The sequence below is a fragment of the Rhea americana genome, unplaced genomic scaffold (assembly GCF_003343005.1).
Source record: "Rhea americana isolate MKP2758 unplaced genomic scaffold, rheAme1 scaffold_26, whole genome shotgun sequence".
Lineage (NCBI taxonomy): Eukaryota > Metazoa > Chordata > Aves > Rheiformes > Rheidae > Rhea > Rhea americana.
This window is the reverse complement of record NW_028186379.1, coordinates 6,576,692-6,594,577: the sequence shown is the minus strand read 5'-3', so window position 1 is coordinate 6,594,577 and position 17,886 is coordinate 6,576,692. Positions and strand designations below refer to the sequence as shown.

Below are 17,886 nucleotides of genomic sequence, written 5' to 3'. Positions count from 1 at the left end.
AGCCTTCTGGACAAGACTAAGGACCTTTTTCTCTTGCCTGCTTTTAGCCTCTTCTTTTTTTTTTTTTTTTGTTCTTGTAAGCTTTCAGCCTTCTGGACAAGACTAAGGACCTTTTTCTCTTGCCTGCTTTTAGCCTCTTCTGCCTTTGCTACAGACAATTYAACTTTACTTCTTGTGCCTTGTGTTACTCTTAACTCTTATGCCCACGTACATAGCTTAAAGAATTTCTCTGAGAAGCTTATGGACCTCTCAAATCACCAGTCTTCCCAGACTAGTTTSTGCTTCAGACTCTATCTGTGCTCAGCTAACTACTTGGTTCTTGTGCTGTGTTCTTCCCATCTCCCTTGAGTGGGTTACTCTTCTGTTTTTAATTAGTGTGGCCTACTTTTCACATCAGGTTTTTTACTCTATGTTCTGTTGTTCTTACTTTCATATGAAGTGATAACTTACTACTTTATGTAGGTTTGAGAAGGCCATGAGACTTCTAAAATCAAGGCTTATGTTGTCATTAGAARGATTGCAAGCAGGTGACTGTTACTAGCTTTTAAGTGAAGTGTGGAATTAGAGATATAGATTTTTAAGGAATACTGGAAAAATTTAGAGGTAAACCTCCGTTTCCTTCAGAAAAGTACAAAAATATTTTATTTAAAAGAAYAAAGCAGAGTTGTGGTTGGTCAGATGACTTATGGTTACTCTGTCAAGGGAAAAGGAAGCACTGATACTAAATCCTTCTCTTTATTGTTTATATATTGTATTAATGACCTCTGATTTGGAGAGATAACTGATAGCATAGTGCTAGAATCAGTCTAGATTTACTGGTGATACGTTCATTCCACTTAGTATATCTTGCTCACTATGTTTGAGTTAGGAAACTGTCATGACACAGTACCAGACTAATGCAGCTGTAGTGCTTCTGGTRTCTACTAGCTTGAGTATCTCTGCATAGCACGAGTGGTGTAGATAATTTGGTATAGGAATTTTGTAGCCAATCCTGCGCATTCAGTGGTGTTTTCCTGATTGGTAGAACATTGTTGTAGTAAGTTATTGAAGGACAAACTGTAGAGGRGACAAGTGATCTGACAATGTGAAATGTATTTACAGTGTGATGCAATTATGGAAGAAGAATAAAAAATGCCACCTTTAGGCTAGGAGATGATCTTGTAAAAAGCACTCTTTATTTCACATTGAAGTTGCTCCTTTTTTTAAATTTAAAAATCAGATGAATCTCATGACATGTGTAATGCTGTAAGAAAGAAGATTCAGGACTTCGTGATCTACCATCAGAGCTAGCTGTAGTATTTTAAATATGTTCCACAAAACCTGTACAGAACCGTGTGTTTGTGTCATTCAGGATTATGCATCATAATCCTCAAATATTGAAAAAACTAACTTTTTCAGCATAAGGAAAACAATTGTTTTAGGAAATAGCAAAAAATTTTTAGGGACATAAAGATAGGAGTTGGTTCACTTCTGTTTTCCATAAGTTTTCTGCTGTAATAGCATTTTACAAACGCTGTCTGAAGTATGTAAATCACAACTTAAATTGCCAGTTTTAACTCATCATACTCTTGTTCTTCCGTGGTTGGTGTTCGCACTTCAAAAGTGTGAAAATTGTTTTTATCTCAGGAATAAATAATGAAGTTGCACATTATTCTTAGTAGGGATCCATTTTTACAGCTTTTTAAAAAGAAAATTTCTTGATTTATTCACTAATGAACGGAAACAGCATTAGATTTTGATCTTGAGAGATGATACAATCCTAATTGATGTATCATTGTTATCAATTTTTAAGGATTCAGCCTAGGTGTGTGCATGCATGTGCACCAACCACCAAAGGCCCRTGGAAGGTAATCCATGCTGCCTGCGGTTCACAAGAACTCGCATAAGAAGATTTTTACTAAGAAATGTAATGCTAATAAATATGTCAAGTGTTCCTTGGAGAATCTYTTAGATCTGGTTGTTAATCCTTGCTCCAGTTTTAGGGAAAATCTATTTTGCTTAAAATCTATTTTGCTTTTAAGTGCTTTATCTGTAATCAGCTTATTCAGAGCTAATCTCAGTGTCCATCTGCAGGCTCTTGAAAGGCTAGTAATTTCCCTTCTATCTCAGTCTCATTCCTGAGAGGAATTGCACACTTTCAGCAAATAAAATTTTGGTTGTTTTCTGCAAATATAAAATTGCAGGAAAAACTTCAAGCATTACAAGAAAGTTTATTATTAATAATAAACTTTCTTGTAAAGTTTATTATTAATAATAAACTTTCTAAGCTAGCTTTTGAGAAAAAAGCAACAGTTAGAGATAGTATCTTAGAACCACTCTTTGTCATGCCAGCGTTCAGTGTACTTCAGTATCCATTTTTTTTGTATTTTTTTAAAAAAGCAAATGAATTAGAGTGAATACAGTGATTTCCTACAGCAGTATTACTTGTAGGATCATTTTTCAGTGCCTTTTGGGAAAGGGGAACTGRTGGGAAGCAGACATTTGTTGATAGACATTTGACAGTATTGCAGAATGCAAATTTGTAAATGCAGAGTTTTTAACTCTATTAAATGCTCAGACTTCATTTTTAATTCTGTAGGGGAAGAACGTAGTCATGTAGTTCACTTCTGCATTTCARTGTATCAAATGTTTGAATGTTCTAATCTAGAGTTTTTCCTTTGAGCATTTAAAGTTTTGTAAACACTTTACCGTCCTTTACATCTGTAAGATGAACATTTTTCAGGTCTCATCTTTTCAATGAAATTTCAGATTATTTGGGAAGAGGCTAATTTTCCTGTGTTGCTCTGCCAATAAATGGAAGAGCTGGGAATTACCCACTTATTTTTGTCTCCAGGTTTTTTGATTGCTTGTGTATGTTTAGAAGCGATTGAATCAGTGACTGAAGCAGATTGATCAGACTCTTGATGAAATGAGGATAGGCAAGGGGGCATGCAGGTATTCTGTGCTTCATTGGTGTATTCACCTTGGTCGGGGATGATGCTGGCCTGGGAAGACTGCAAACAAGCAAGCTTATGGAAAGGTTCTGTGTACTTTGAACTTTAGTCATCTCGGTCTCTAGTTGAGCATTTGGTGGGTGTCTCTTGCAGCCCTGTTGTCCTGCAGATCCAGTTTGTGCTTTGTTCTCCAATGGCATGTGTTGCAGCTGTATTCTTGTGTCTAACTTCTGGGGTCTGGCACTGTTGAAGTGCTACACAGTTAGGTACTTACCCCTTCTGAAAAGGCTAGGGAATCTAGGTATAAATAATAGGCTAAATAACTAAATAGCTGCTGTTGGTTTACATCTTGTTAGTTCGGTTTCTTTATTTTTCTGTATTCTTGCAGAGAGATAAAGAAACATGATTAAAATTAAATGTTCGTTGTAGAATGCAAATGAAACCTGTTGTGTTCCTTCTCAGTAGAAAGACTAACTTCAGTTTCTCTAACTCATTGTAGTTCAGGGAACTGATCTTTTAAAACATGATGCATACCATTTTRTGAAATCTACTGGTACCAGGTTGACGGTGCTGACAGCTTGCTTTTATTCTCTTCTTATCAAGCACTAAGTCTGTTAAGTGTGCYGACCATTTGGAATATTTGTTGCAACCTTTTGTGATAGCTTTGGGCCCTGAGCACTTAAGTGCTCATTAAATACTTGGTATTATTTGGAATCATGTTTGCTTCCCTTGTTGACGAGATTCTTCTCCCTCTGTTTTTAGGATGATGAAGTTAAATCTCTTATCCTGAATTTGCTGTGCTGTAACAGACTGACAGCTGAGCAGGTACTGAAGGATGATTGCTTCCTCTTAGTTGATGCGATTCCAGCTTCACCACAACCAAGTGAAGAACTTGAGCTACATGAAGAGCGTGATTCTGAAAAAGTGGATAAAAATGAAGAGAATACAAATAACTCTGAGGACAATGGGGTAGACTCTACTGAGTAGATGAAGAACATGTTCAACAGGTGTTCAGGACTTCTGTTATGGGCTATTTTCAAAATTAATTTTCCTGATCTCAAATCTCAAGATACAAAAAGTTTGGTAGGTGTAGTCATGTTCTGTGATTACACAATGTTCACTGAATTTTATTTAAAGTACATTTAATTCTAAATAAGTGTTCAGGGCTATAACCTGTTGTGTTCCTTCTCAGTAGAAAGACTAACTTCAGTATTTCTTTAATTTATTGTGCTATTCCTGATTGTGTTCTTAGTTTGTCAGACTTTGCTTTGTCCATTCTGTAGACATTACAGAGAACAGTCGTGTTAAATTCAGAAGTCTTAGGATGAAGGCCTTGTGACTTGCTTTTGTATCCAGTTTTCTATCCTTTTTGCTGTGATTCCAGATTAATTGTTCCTATTAAAGATGGTAGGGTGTTACTGTTTTGTTGGAGTCTTTTTGTTGCGTAGCCAAGATGTTCCTACAGAAAGTGCCTTCAAGCTAATGGTTGTAGGTTCTGCTTTGACAACTGGTCAAGAAAATGGGGAGCAGGCTGCCTCCTTTCTGCCTTGTAGTCCAAGCAAGATGCAATTAACTTTCTAGGCAGAAGGCATTGTCTGAATTGTTCCTTTATAGTGTTACTGCCAACAAAAATGCTATACATCTGCGTATTGCAAAAGTCACTGCTCATCTGCTGTATAAAAATGTGTGTATATCATCTTTTCTTAAAACTATTGTGAGCAAGATTTAAAGTTCCAGTTCTGGTGACTGGGTTTGTCTGCCTGAAATGCTTTGCCGTTGTCATTGGAAAAGTTTTGTCAACTCTTTTATGCTTTACAGGAATTGCTGCTCATCTTTTTGGAGGCTTTTCTTTCTTTGAAAGAAAAGAATCAGTGCAGAGTTCCTGTAGGGATTTACTTGGCCTCTGGGTGTTGCTCTTGGGCAGTAGTGTTGGCAGACTAGTGTTTTGTAGAGGCGTTACTGAAGTTGAATAGTGTCAGACGAAGAATGTAAAAATACTGTGTGTAATGGGGAAGGAGGAGCACTGGGGAATTAGGAAACCCCTAGGTACAGTGCTACAGCCCCAGTGGAAAGAAAATATTATCTTGGCAGTTCTGTCTCTGGCAATGTGCTTGTTTTGTTTTTTCCATCCTTAAATCATTTACTTTTTCTAACTTTGTTTCACTTGGAATAGCTTCCTTGATATTTGATCCTTTTTCATTTCAGTRATAATGACTTTTCAATTTTTGTGTGATGTATGTAATCAATGATGGCAAAACCTTTTGTTAAAAATAGTTTTGACTTAAGATTTTTGGTCAGTTTGATTTAAATGTACTACAGAAATCACAGAACAATAACATTCTGTTTTTTGTCGATGAAAATAAACAGTTTGTAGCAATTCTGCTGGATTCTTTCCAAATACTGATTACAGACTTTCACTGTTGATAAAAAGCTAACTTTGCTAAAAATTAAATAGTAAGCACTCTGAGTAATGGTTACAGAACTAACCTGATAGTTTCTCCTGTTTATTAGAATAAATTTTTGCCTAGTTCCCTTGCTCCATCATCTGTTCAACCTAAAGCATACTTAAATCCACAAATTGCTGAATTCTTGATTTCTGAGCCAAGAAAACCTGTTATGTTTGATCTCACATAGAAAAATCAGATTTGTACAGCTGATGAAAAGATTTTTGAGAAGACTGCAATTTTCAAATCAAATTATTTCAAAAATCTGCATTAAAGCCTTTGAAACCTTTGTTGTACATGTGAGTGTCGGGTATGGGACAGCCCTTTCTGTTTGAATTGTGCTGTTCAGTCTTGCAGCGTCACTGATTCTGACTTTCTTCTACTTCAACTTTTCTGTGGTAATTTTGTAGCTCTGTTTTTCTTTCCATTGATTTGCCTGATGCCTGAAGAAAAGAGGTTGGTTCAGGGTCAAGTTGCCCAGCTGTCCTACCAAAACTGAGCATTGGTGCTTCATAACAGACTGCCTACTGTTTAGTTTCAGACACACCTTTTTAATTTCATCTTTTCAATCTGAAAGAAGGGAACCTGAAGGATACCGAAAAGAGGCTGAAATGGTCCTGTGGGAGCTGTGTGTTAACCTGTTCAGTAGCTTCTACTACTAAGAAGCCCAAGCAAAACTTGCTTCCTTTTCCCGTGGGTTCCACAGAGAGGCAGTTTTGAGCAGTGTCCTTGCACAGGTGGATCTTTGGAGACTCGGTATTGCTTCACTTGGAAATCAAGAGTTCAGTTGCTTTTGTGTGCCCTAGATGCCTGTAGCTTCTCTTGGTCTATAAGGATAAGCCTGCAGTTCCGAGTCTTGATGCTGACAATCTCTTCCTTTCAGGAGGACTTTTACCTTTGTTACTTGTTCAGTATTGTGTTCTCTCTGCCTTCTTGGCCTTTGTGCCTGCCAGTCAGGTGTCTTTTTCAATCTCAGCTTTTTCACAGGRCATAATACCAACTCAACTACTACAGTCAGCTTCTGATCTGTAGATTTGGTAATAAAKTCATGTAAGAGGAGGCACTTTCTTCAGGCATCTGCAGACAACCACTTGCTCTGGCTCTACTTAAGCTTGTAGCTAGCACATCTGGGATAGGACTCTTATTATTTTTCGGCAGATTTGGAGAACATCAAGATTTCTTATTTGTAGAATATGTGAAGCTGTAGGAACTTGCACTGTTTTCTAGATGACACATTTCTGGTCATTTCTTGAAAGACTTCTGCTGTTCTGTTCCCTACCTCTTGATACTACGGTGACCAGTATAGATTAATAACTTTCCTACATCYTTCTGTGTGGTTTGTTGCTCACTACACAGAATTTAACACTTCTGCCTGTGTGGTTTTGATTCTTTACTACTTTTAGAGGTAGTTTCATGCCAGTATAGAAGCCACCTTATCAGCAATCGTTGGTATTTTAACCACATTTATACCTGATGATAGTGGCTACAAGTCTGTAGTCTGAGAGTTAAATTACATTTCTTTGCAGGCARCTGCTTCAAGGGCTCCCCCTGAATGGGGCAAAGCTTTAGTTGATCTGTGTTCACTTATTTTCCTTGCAAGCTGGAGAAATAAGTATGAATTCATCATGATGCCAAATCAGGGGTATAGTAGCTTTTATGTCAGTAGCTTTCTAGACCATGGTGGATGTTTGAGAGCAATTCTTTATATAATCTGAAACAATGGTGAAATTTTTCTTCAGACTTTATGCTGACACACTATATACATCATGGCAGTGGACACAGTGGACTCAGATGTTAGAATGATTTGGAACTGCTTTAAGATTTGGGTGCTGTAGTAGGTCAAGATCACACTGCAAAAGCATCTTCAAAGTTAAACCTATCTGAGTCAGATTAAGGTGCGTTCTGTGTGTGTGTGTGTGTGTTTTTTTTTTTTTTTTTTTTGTCGTCTTCCCCCTTTTATGTGTCATCTGTGTGCTTGCTTCTGCAAGGCATGTTACTGCTAGATGGGGAGAGCAATAAGATTTGTTCTGCCGTGTGAAGACACTGTGCTCGTTTGTATTTCTTACACCTCTTTGTTGCATGTAGTTACTTAGCTGCCTGAGGCCTGCAGGCAGGAACCCCTTCCACTTGCTCTACAACACAGCCAGGAAGGCTTGACACAATTCCTTGACAGTTTTTTCATTTGTGAAATTTTAGCTATTCAACTTCCCTACAAATTTCTTAAATTTTTATTTACTTTTGTGATTGATACTGTGGTCAAGCAGACTGCATTGGTTTTGTTGTCTTGTGCCCTGGCAGTCCAAGTGCAGGCCAGGAAGTTTTTTGCTATTTTCTGAGTATGATGTTCTCAGTTGAATGTCCACCACCTRGCATCGGTATGTTTGATAATGCTAGCAGACTGACAGCTCTGGAAGCACTCCTTATGTAAAGTGTAAGTTAGCGTATATGAGCCTTGGTCTCTGAGAAACAAGAGATTATTCCTCCAGATGACTCAACCCCTGYTTTTTTCATTGCACACTGTGACTTTGGACTATCTGTTCTTACAGATGTAGTCTACCGTGCCTGTTCTAGTGAAGTGCACATTTTGGCCTTTCAGGCAGTAGAGTTGTATGAAATTATTTCTAAGGGCTGAGGGAATGCTTATTATATCATCTTTATTGCWTAATGAATCCTCCATGCATTTCTGCAACTTCTGTTTCTAACCAACGTACTGGGAACTTTTCTTCTGCTCTTCATCCTGGCAATATGGTTTTTCTGTCCTCTGCTCTTCTGCGGTGGCATTACCAGAGCCTGAAGAATCTCTGAAATACAAGTTCTTAATGGTGTTGCCTTACACATGCTGTAGTGGCATGCATTAAGTAATATGACCAAAAAGAAAGTCAGGAGTGACTAGACATGTGGATAATTGTTGAAGGAGAATGAAAAAGTTACATGTCTGCTAGATGAAGATGTCTCAGGTGTCTTAAGGTTCTTTCTGGATTCTGTTAGTAGAAGGATTTCAAGTTGCCATTAGCACACTTCATATTGTTATGTTGCTTGTGTGAACCATGGTAAATTGCAGAGCACCTGATTGCTGTGGTAGTCCTGTTGGTCCAAAGATTGAACAAATGTGTAAGAAGCCATATGCAATATAAGTGCATGTAGCCAGCACATTTCAAAGGGTTTCTTTCTGTACTGGTAAGTAGCTTATGTTTTTTTTTTTTTCAGAATTGGTTCTGTTTCCTTCAGGAGACAAACCTGGAGAATTTTGCTGGAACAAATCGATTAAAAATGTTTCAGTCCAGCTATTATAATGAAAGCTTGAAGAATACTCAAAAGCAAACACTTGCCAAACTCTGCATYAGGAGATGCGTGTGAAACCTGCTAGAGCTGGAAATGTTTTAATTTGAAGACTTTCTTGCTCCCCTCATACCCTGCTCCCCGACCTYAACTTATGACTTTGTTTAAAGTCAGAGCCCACTGTTTGGAAATGCAGATCTGTTTCCTAGCAAATCTTTTCCCTTATAATTTAAACTTTTTTAAAAAAAGATGTCTGAATATTCATGTTATGGGTGTGCATTTGTCATAAACCTCATGCATCAGGCCTGAAATCAACCTGAAATCTTTATCCTCCGTTCCTGCCAGCTAGAGTTGGAGCTGTTGTTCACTTGTAACACTTTTCTGTATATTTTTTTTTTCTAAATCTCTTACTCGCTGTTACTCTGGTTCTCRGTTGTGCCTGCTGAATAAAGGACTGCTCTAACTCTGATCTCTATTTACTATTTTTGTTCTCCACTTTTTTGCTGCCCACACTTTCTCTTTTGGTTTAGGACTTCCTTTCCCTGTATTCTCTGAAGGAGTTAGAACCTCAAGGTATGAATGTAAGCTTGATTTAATTAAAATATATTAAAAAAAATGTACTACAGCTATACCTTTATTTTTTTTTTTTAAAAAAAAAAAATCTTATCTACGGTAGATGTTTCTTGCTATCAAGAACTTCTACCAGGAAGTAGGGGAGAGGCAAGCCTTTGATGGATACTCTGTGTGTATATCATCTTTTCCTCTAGAGTGTTTCATGCAGAACATAGCCCAAGTTTTTTTTCACTAGCATCATCTGCAAACCTCTCCTCTGGGAGGGACGTGCATATTCGTTACTTGCCTCAGAGTTTCCTCCTCCTCCTTCCAATCCTAGAGAGCATTCAAGAACTGAGAAGTGTTTGGGCAGGCTCTGACATTTGTACCTATTTATGCAGGTTGCTCAAGGAGCAGGAGAAAATGTGCCTGTGACTTGAAARCACTGCTAGGGTCACAGTTTCTAAGTCATTACATGAAAGAACAACTCAGAAAGTGTTACTGGTGGATGACAGCCTGTTTGCATAAATTTCCTTTCCCTAATACTGTTTAGAAATATTTTGTTAACCAGAGCTTGACTTTGTTGTATTATAGTCTGATATATCTCCAAAGCTGTTAAATTCTTTGGACATTTTTTGCTATCAGATCTTTAGTGTACAGTAGCTACGACTCAATAGCCTTTGTAGTTTAGTATTTCATTCCATACATTATATTTATAATCATGGCTATTGAAGAAAATGGTCTGGTGCTCCTGCCACTTGGAGATGCTCTTAGTTACCTCATGTTGCCATTTGCCAGTAATGTGGCGGCTAATGTGCATAAAATGTAAGACTGATTATTTGGTTATGCTGTTATGATTCGTCACAGAGCAGCCTTTTCYTCTCCAATTTAATAATAGTCTTTCAGTCTGGTGTAGATATGCTGCATGTTATGCTACTGTTTTTCTAGGGAAGCTGCTAATCTTTAAAGATCATGATTAAAAACTTCAAACTTTCTCTACTTGGTCATCCTTTCCCACTGCTAGAGATGGAAATGATACAAGGAACTGAAGGAGATGCTGGATAACAGTAATGTCATTCTGAACACCACTTATTCCTTCCTAGGTGTTTCTGCTCCAGTGAAAGTATTTCTAAAAGAAAATGACTTTTGATAGGAAGCTTAAGAAGTATGTGCTGAAACTTGTTTTAAGCAGTACATCTGAAGAGCCCCTGATAGTCAAATCCTCTGTTGACAGTAACATTTTCTGCTAGTCCTAACTACAAGGAGTTACCCCTTTTCTCTTTTGTAAGAACACAGTAGCAGGAAACAACCTGCTAATGCTTTTAGAAGAGCCAAAATGCCGAATTTGTGTTATTGGAAATGTAAAATATTTTTAGGTGAAGAATACTGACAGACCAACAGGTTGCATTACATCTTGAAGAGTTTGTACCATACCTCAGGGCACTTATAAAGTTAATCTTTCGACATCTCTATTTGCTTTTTGGCTCAACATAATGATTCATTTTTATCTTTTGAAGCTCCATTTATGACTGTCATTTAATTGATGGTAACTACAAATTATACCAGAGGAATACATAAAAGAGATGCAAGTAGTGTAATTTGGAACACGGTAATCTTAGTAGCCTGAGTCATGAATTTCATCATCTGCTGCAGTTAGTATCATTTTATGATTCAGAAGTCTATTCGTTTCTTTTTTTAGTGTGTCATCAGATAAATAGCTTAACAGTAAGATGGCAGAATTGTCCTGTGTCACTGCAATCATGGGAAAGAGTGCGGCTTTGACCACTCCTATGTGTGTGCTTTGACCTCTTAAATGGGTAAAATAACTTCCTGCACTTAGTGGAACACTTCTTGGTTAAGACACTGAGACCATCAAATGACCGGTCTCCTCAACTTAAAATTTATAGTTTGTTCAAACTGTTTTGAAGTACATTTGTTCATTTTTCTGAAGGTAAACTACCACCAAAGGTCAGTGCATAAACTTTTACAGAATATTCCTGGACTGAGTTATGTGTGGGAGCAATCAACGCTTGCTTACTGCTAGGTCATTACTATTGCAGAGATACTGTCATGCTCTTGTTGACTTGCCTAATTAGAGAAAATACAATCTTTTTCATTACATCCTTCTCAATTTACAGTCGTTAAAGGTGGCATGATTTGTTTCGTAATTTCCCCGCTTTTTGGGTGCCAAACCAGAGATGGTTTAGAAGTGCCAGATATCTTCTACATTCATTTCGAAGTGTGAAAAGCCCTACAGAAAATACTAGTCTTCATATGGATGGGTAGATAGAGATATATTGTTAAAGTAGAACTTGCAGCATTCAGGAGAATGAATTTGCWGTAATAATGTGCATTGCTTCTTCAGAAACCAGTGTGGTGAGCAGAAACAAGTTATAGGCATATAAATATCATAGAATCAGTAAGGTTGGAAGGGACCTCTACTAGTCCAGCCTCCCTGCTCAGCAGGGTCACCTASAGCATGGTAGACAGGGTTGCATCCAGGCGGGCYTTGAAGATCTCCAGAGAAGGAGACTCCACAACCTCTCTGGGCAACCTGGTCCAGCGCTCTGTCACTCTCACAGKGAAGAAATTCCCCCTCAAATATCCTGCTGACTTGTTCACACCTCCTGTAGTTCATTATAAAATTAGTATCCTCAGTTTTTTTTAAGCTTCCTAGCATACACTAAGGTAAATGTCATAACCTTGAAGTGCTGAGGAACTAGCTCTAGGCTGGGCTGACTCTGATAACCAGAAGTAACAATGTAATTGTAGTGTGCCAGTAAGAAGTGATTTTTCACTGAAACTGACCTTGTTTTTATAAAATACTTCTAAGCTCCCCTTCTGCTACATGTCTGTACAGTGCTCAGAAAGCTCTAACTGTATCCTGTGTGTAGGTACGTATAAATGTAAGTGTATGTAGTATGTGTGTTTGTGTGTGCATATATACATATATATGCCTGCCTATGAATATATGTATTTTGGTATTTGTATTCAGGTTCCACTAGGACTGCTGTTTTACAGCTTTCATTTCATTCACTTATATCTGTTTCTGAGGAGCTCTGTGACTAAGTGGTTCAGCTATGCCATTAAAAGAGCTGTGTTAACTCTGAAGTGATCTATAGTTCCTCAGCTCTGTACCTAAGATTTCTGCTTTCCAATTGATAAAATCCTAGCATGATAACTCATTTTCGTTTGCGCAAACTGCTAATGCAAGATTGGGTCATTTCAAAAAAATACACAAAATCATGTCTTTTGACCATGGAGTAATCTTCCTAGTAGCCTCATAAGCAGGTTAAGCTAGCATTAGTGAGTTAAATAAGAGAACTTCAGAGTAAATCAGTTAGTAAAGACAGTATTTTTGGAGACTAGAGCATCTACGGTGACCTCAAAGCTGCTGTCTGTCTTTTTCAGTAAAATATTGGAGTTTCCTTGGTACCCTTTTTCTTGGCTGAGATACTGTTTCCAGGTTTGGATAAGATTAAAAACTAATCAGAGACAGCACAGGGAAGMGTGTGAGAAAGACTGTAGTCTGAGTAAAGATATATGATCTAAAAAAAATACAGTAAAAAAAAAGAGTTAAGGGAGAGCCATAAATCTTCCAAGAGGTTAAAAAATGTACAACAGAGGTGAGTAACTATTGCTACTTCTACCCCTGAGGACTTAGTGGACTGAATTTTACTGCAAAAGAAATTTGGGTTAGACATTAGGAAAAGAAATGTTCTAATTCAGCGTAGCTAAGTGGAATACATATTCCACATTGCCTAGGGAGGTTTGGAGCCTTCCGTACTGTATTAACGCGAGACAGATGTCTGGCAGGAATGTCGTAGGTATGTGTAACTGATGAGGGGTGGAAGATGGACTGGATTACCCTTTTATTTTTCTATTTGACTCTATCTTTTGTAGTTCAGCTTTCTTTTATATGTATTATTTTGCCTTACAGCATTACAATTGGGTAGATCGGTTCCAGCAAGAGCGATGACAATGTGTGAACCTGGAGCTATACCTTGAGTCGGGTAGATTAAATTGTGGAAACCTGGGTCAGCATACCTCTTGCTGGTGGTAAGGAAAGACGACTTGGATTAACTGCATGCGATCCAGATGCTTCTGCAGTTCTAGCCCTAGAAAGCTGAAGCAGTGGCTAACTGTTTCTCTTTTTTAGAAACTGCACACATGACTTGCTTAGTATCAAAGGCAGCTTGACATTTGCAAAGACCTGCAGTGCTCAAAATAATAAGCTTTGCCTGCAAGGATGACTTCAGCAAACGCGTTATCAATTGTTAAGTCTTGTTCAGTACATTTATAAATCAGTTTTAAAGCATTTTAATTCATTTGGTGCAGAGGTCTGTTGTCCTTAGCTATCAAATACATTGCTGCAAGAGGAACTGTTTTGTGTGACCAGAACATTATGGGTATTTGATTAGTAATGCATTGAGCTTTGTTTGGATATAAGGCTTAAAACTCCTATGGATGTCTCATCCTGCTGGGAAACATTCTATKTAGAGTATCCTGCCTGTGTATCTAATCCGCTATGGGGAAAGAGTTGTTAGATAACCCACCATCCACTGGCAGATTGTCGTAGAACTAGGAAGGAAGCTGCGTTTACATCAGTATTCATGTGGGACCAGAAGAAAGAAAAAAGAAAATTGCTTCTAATGTGACTTATCTTTGTCTCTTGAGAGAATTTAGCAAAATCCTATTTCCTGTTGTGTGGGGTGTGTGTGGTGAGATTTATTATTATATTTTTGGTGTGTGTGTGTGTACATGTGTGTAGGTTTTTTAATTTATTTTTATTCCCTTTTCTACCCCCCCCCAAAAAAAAAAAAAAAAAAGGTTATCTGATAGTGAAAACATAGTGAAAACAGGATCTGTTTCTCTACAGGTCATCTCCTGCTGTTCATTCCTCATCTACTCTAACCAGCCTGTTTGACTTATCTGCTGCAGAGATAGTTATGATCTAGTCACAGTTGCCTTCGGGTGGGGGAAGAAAGCAGCAGAAGGAGGTAAATTTCTGAGCAATACTCCTCCTGCTTTTGTTCAGCTGTCCGTGGTGAGAGCAGCGTTTAAAAACAACTATACGCAGGTACGATGCAAGCAGGTTTGTTTTTAAAGGGAGGGATGTGCCATGCGTTTCAAAGGAGATTCAATCTCCAGAGTGTGTTAGACCGTTGTCTCTGTGCTGAGTATTTACTACTGGTCTCTTTCTCAGGAGGTTTGAAAATCAAAGGTCGAGGGAGAATCCTGAACCAGGAAAAGGTAAAGAAAACCACCCCATTCTCTGCACCAACTGAGCTGAGTAAACAGAAACTGTTCTTTCTCTCATGGTCAGGTTGTTGGTTGTAGTAATGAGTGCTTTTCTATTCACTACATCCATGCAATCCGAGTTGAGTTTACCTTGGAAGAGCTTTCAGTCAGCTGATGTGACTSTGGAGACGGCGATGAGTTTAGTTAAGGTACATGCTGCAGCTCTGTCCAGCACTGGCAGTGACTTCCGTGTACAGGCTATTGCCGGCGGTGATTCAGATGTTCCCTCTGTGTGTCCCTGCTCTGTTCCTGAATGTGCAGTACCTTCTTGTCACCTCAACAGATCTTATGTCAAGAATGTGCTTAATGTGCTTGCATGCTGCGTTGAATGGGGATGGATCTAAACGGGTATCTTGAGCCGATCAGTGGAGTTGGGCCAGTGTCTCTATTTCCCCTGCTCTGTACTCAGAGCTTTGCAACTCACGTGAGTGACTAGGAGGTCYGATGCCTGACCTTGTTTTAAATCGCAATTGTAATTTTTCTGTGAGAGCAAGCAGATCTTGCGGGTTCTAGCCTCTCCCCCAAAGTAACGTTTATTATTTGACCAAATATTTTTTACGTTTACTSTGATCCATTAAACCCAGTGGTTTAAGTCTAGACTTCTGTACTCTTGGCCCTTTACACAGCTTAACAACTTGAGTTGTTAAAAACAGGCCATCTTTTCAGGCCTTCCTGCACATCCCTTACACAGCTCCTTCCTCATATCCCTAAACCTATTTTCTTCTTTCCTTTGACAAAAGCAGGCTTCAATATATCAGTAGTGTAAATAGACTCTAGCTCTGGAAAATCAAAAAGAGGTTCCAAAACTGAGAAATGGTGGTGAGTGGGTTTGTGGGGTTTTTTTGTTTTCAGTTTGTGCACTTTAGGTTTGTTTTTAAATGAAAGTAGAGCTCTAGCAAATGCAGCTCCCTTAAGCCAAAGGCAAGGACTGTGTATTGTTGTGAATGTGTTGTGTGGAGTAGCAGCTTCTCAGGTAACTACCTCTCTTTAATAATAAATTAAAACTAGTATCTTGAACTCCTCTGCCAGCCAGCACACGGGGATGATGAAACTGCAATTGTGCTCCAGTGTGGGGGAGTAGGGGGGCAGGGTTCATTAGACACTGACTCAGCTTTGAAATATTTGATGTACACGCTTCTGTTCCTGTGCTTTTTAAATCCACTTGTTGAACTAGTACATGCAAGTCTGCCTGAGGGTAAAGGTGTTTGTGAATGTTTTGGTTTCTGTGCAGGACATTTTTGGATTGGAATAATATGGATGATGTATTGCTGACCCAGGATGAATACTGTGGATGAAAGCGTGTGCATTTTCTTTGAAGCTACAGCATTAACATGCAGCTTCTGTAAGTTTCCCAGATTACAGGCACAGAAGAAAGTCCTTGTAATTTTGTGCAGAAAATTAAAATTCTTTTTTTTTGTGAATAAAGAGGAAAGATGTCATTCTAGCATCCAAAAACATATCTGGGAAATGCCTTGTGTGGGGGTGTGTTTTTATTTATTTATTTTATTTTTTTAAGTAATTCAGTGTTTCTTCGTGGTGATAAAAGTTGAAACGGCATTCTTGTSAAGTTTCTTGGAGTCTTTGTAAAACATTTAACTGAAATGAAGTTTTACATGCTGTTAATGGAAAATGTGGTTTTTGGCGTGAGAGGCAGGGGGCATCGTGTTTAAGGTTSAAAGTGAGCTTCTCTAAACTTGTTGCTGATCTAACATGAAGGTGTGGTGGAAATACACTGAAACAGGATAACCTTCATAAAGGCACGGAGACGAAGCCTGGCGTTATTACATAGCTTAGTACACACCGAACCTTTTGTGAATTAACCTATTCTTTGTCATATGCCTCCAGAAACGCTCTCCTAACAACGATCGTATTCTGTGCAAAGCACTGATTGTCTTCACGCAGAGAAGATGCCTTTAAGATGACGATTAGTTCCATAATCCTTTCAGAAACTAAACATCTATAGGATGGGGGGAAGATTGCCTGAGGCCTTGTGAGAGAAGCTGAGATAAGCAAAGAATTTGAAGARATGCAGCTGCAGTTGAGGGAGGGGAAGGAAATATGAAGTTCGTGCTCAATTTGAGGCAGATTTTTGGAGTTTACTCTTTGTGAAAAGTTAAATGTAATGGACCTGTGACAAAAGAACCAGGACTGCACTCCATGCAAGTGCATGCTACCGAGAGACTTTTATTGTGGAACAGTAACAGCTGTCACTGCGCTTCTGAGGGGACTTGTTGCGAGTCTCTATGAGTGAGACTCAATTTTGGCCTCTAGATAGTTTCACATCAATACTGTAGATCTGGAGCCAAAGTAGAATTTTTCTGCAGCGTCTGGAGAAATCCCTGAGAGTTGATGATCGTGGTAATCATCAGAAGATCTAACTTCTTGCTTCTTTATTGAACTGTCTTTGTATGGAGTTGAGGGCCAGGACTGAGGCTTCTGACAGTAAATGTCAAACTATGATGATTATAAAAACACAACGACGACTAACCTTAGCTAGCTAAGCTCAATGCAAATGGTTACTAGAAACCTGCTGGTGGTTCTTTCYTATTTTTCTTTTTTTTTCTCTTCCAAAACTGTTAAATCTGTTGGTGGAGAACTCCCCCAAACCGCAACAGATTACTCAGAAGTTTGCTAATAGAAGTGAAAGCATTTGGCTGTCAGCTTGCTCCAGTACTGCTCTGTGTGGCTGGAAGTGACTGGAGCCTGAGAAATCTGTTTATATTCCTTATATAAACGGGTGGATTGAGAACTGGCTGAAAGGCAGAGCTCAGAGGGTCGTCATCAGTGATGTGGAGTCCAGTTGGAGGCCTGTGGCTAGTGGTGTCCCCCAGGGCTCAGTCCTGGGTCACATCCTGTTCAACTTCTTCATCAGTGACCTGGATGAGGGGACAGAGTGCCTCCTCAGCAAGTTTGCTGATGATACCAAGCTGCACCCCACAGGAATAGGATGGAAAATGACTTGTTCYGGTTTCAGTAACATTATGATTTATCTTAATCTGTTTTTTTTTTCAGTCTGCAAATTGTGCATCTTGTCTTGCTTAATCATGTCTCCCTCTGCACTGAATGCCTKCCTCTCCCCTCCTCCCCCTGCTTATCTTTGAATGTTTTTTCTTTCAGTACGACTTAATAGGGCTGGGCTGCTTCATATGCTAGCAAGTGGCACAGGAGGGTACTGTTAACACTCAGGTGTCTACCCAAACCTTCCTCTCTACATGCTTATTCCAGCATCAGGGCTTCAGTTACCACCCTGATTCATGCTTCATTCTAACCATTTGTTAGAGATGAAGCCACAGATTCCTGCTCCGTTTCTCCRGATGCTAGTATCTGTTACATTTTTTCCATAACAAACAAAAACGTCTGTTGGAAATTTGAGTTTC

The 17,886-nt window shown here is 38.8% G+C and overlaps 1 protein-coding gene across 1 annotated transcript in view; it reads left to right on the top strand.

The window, feature by feature from the left end:
• Positions 1-4,089, top strand: part of STK31 (serine/threonine kinase 31) — a 42,200-nt gene extending 38,111 nt beyond the window's left edge. The window contains exon 23 of the mRNA XM_085307626.1: positions 3,696-4,089. Within this exon, the coding sequence (XP_085163752.1) occupies positions 3,696-3,920 (225 nt within the window). The 3' untranslated portion in view covers positions 3,921-4,089. The remainder of the gene's footprint in view (positions 1-3,695) is intronic.
• The last annotated feature ends 13,797 nt before the right edge of the window (positions 4,090-17,886 follow it).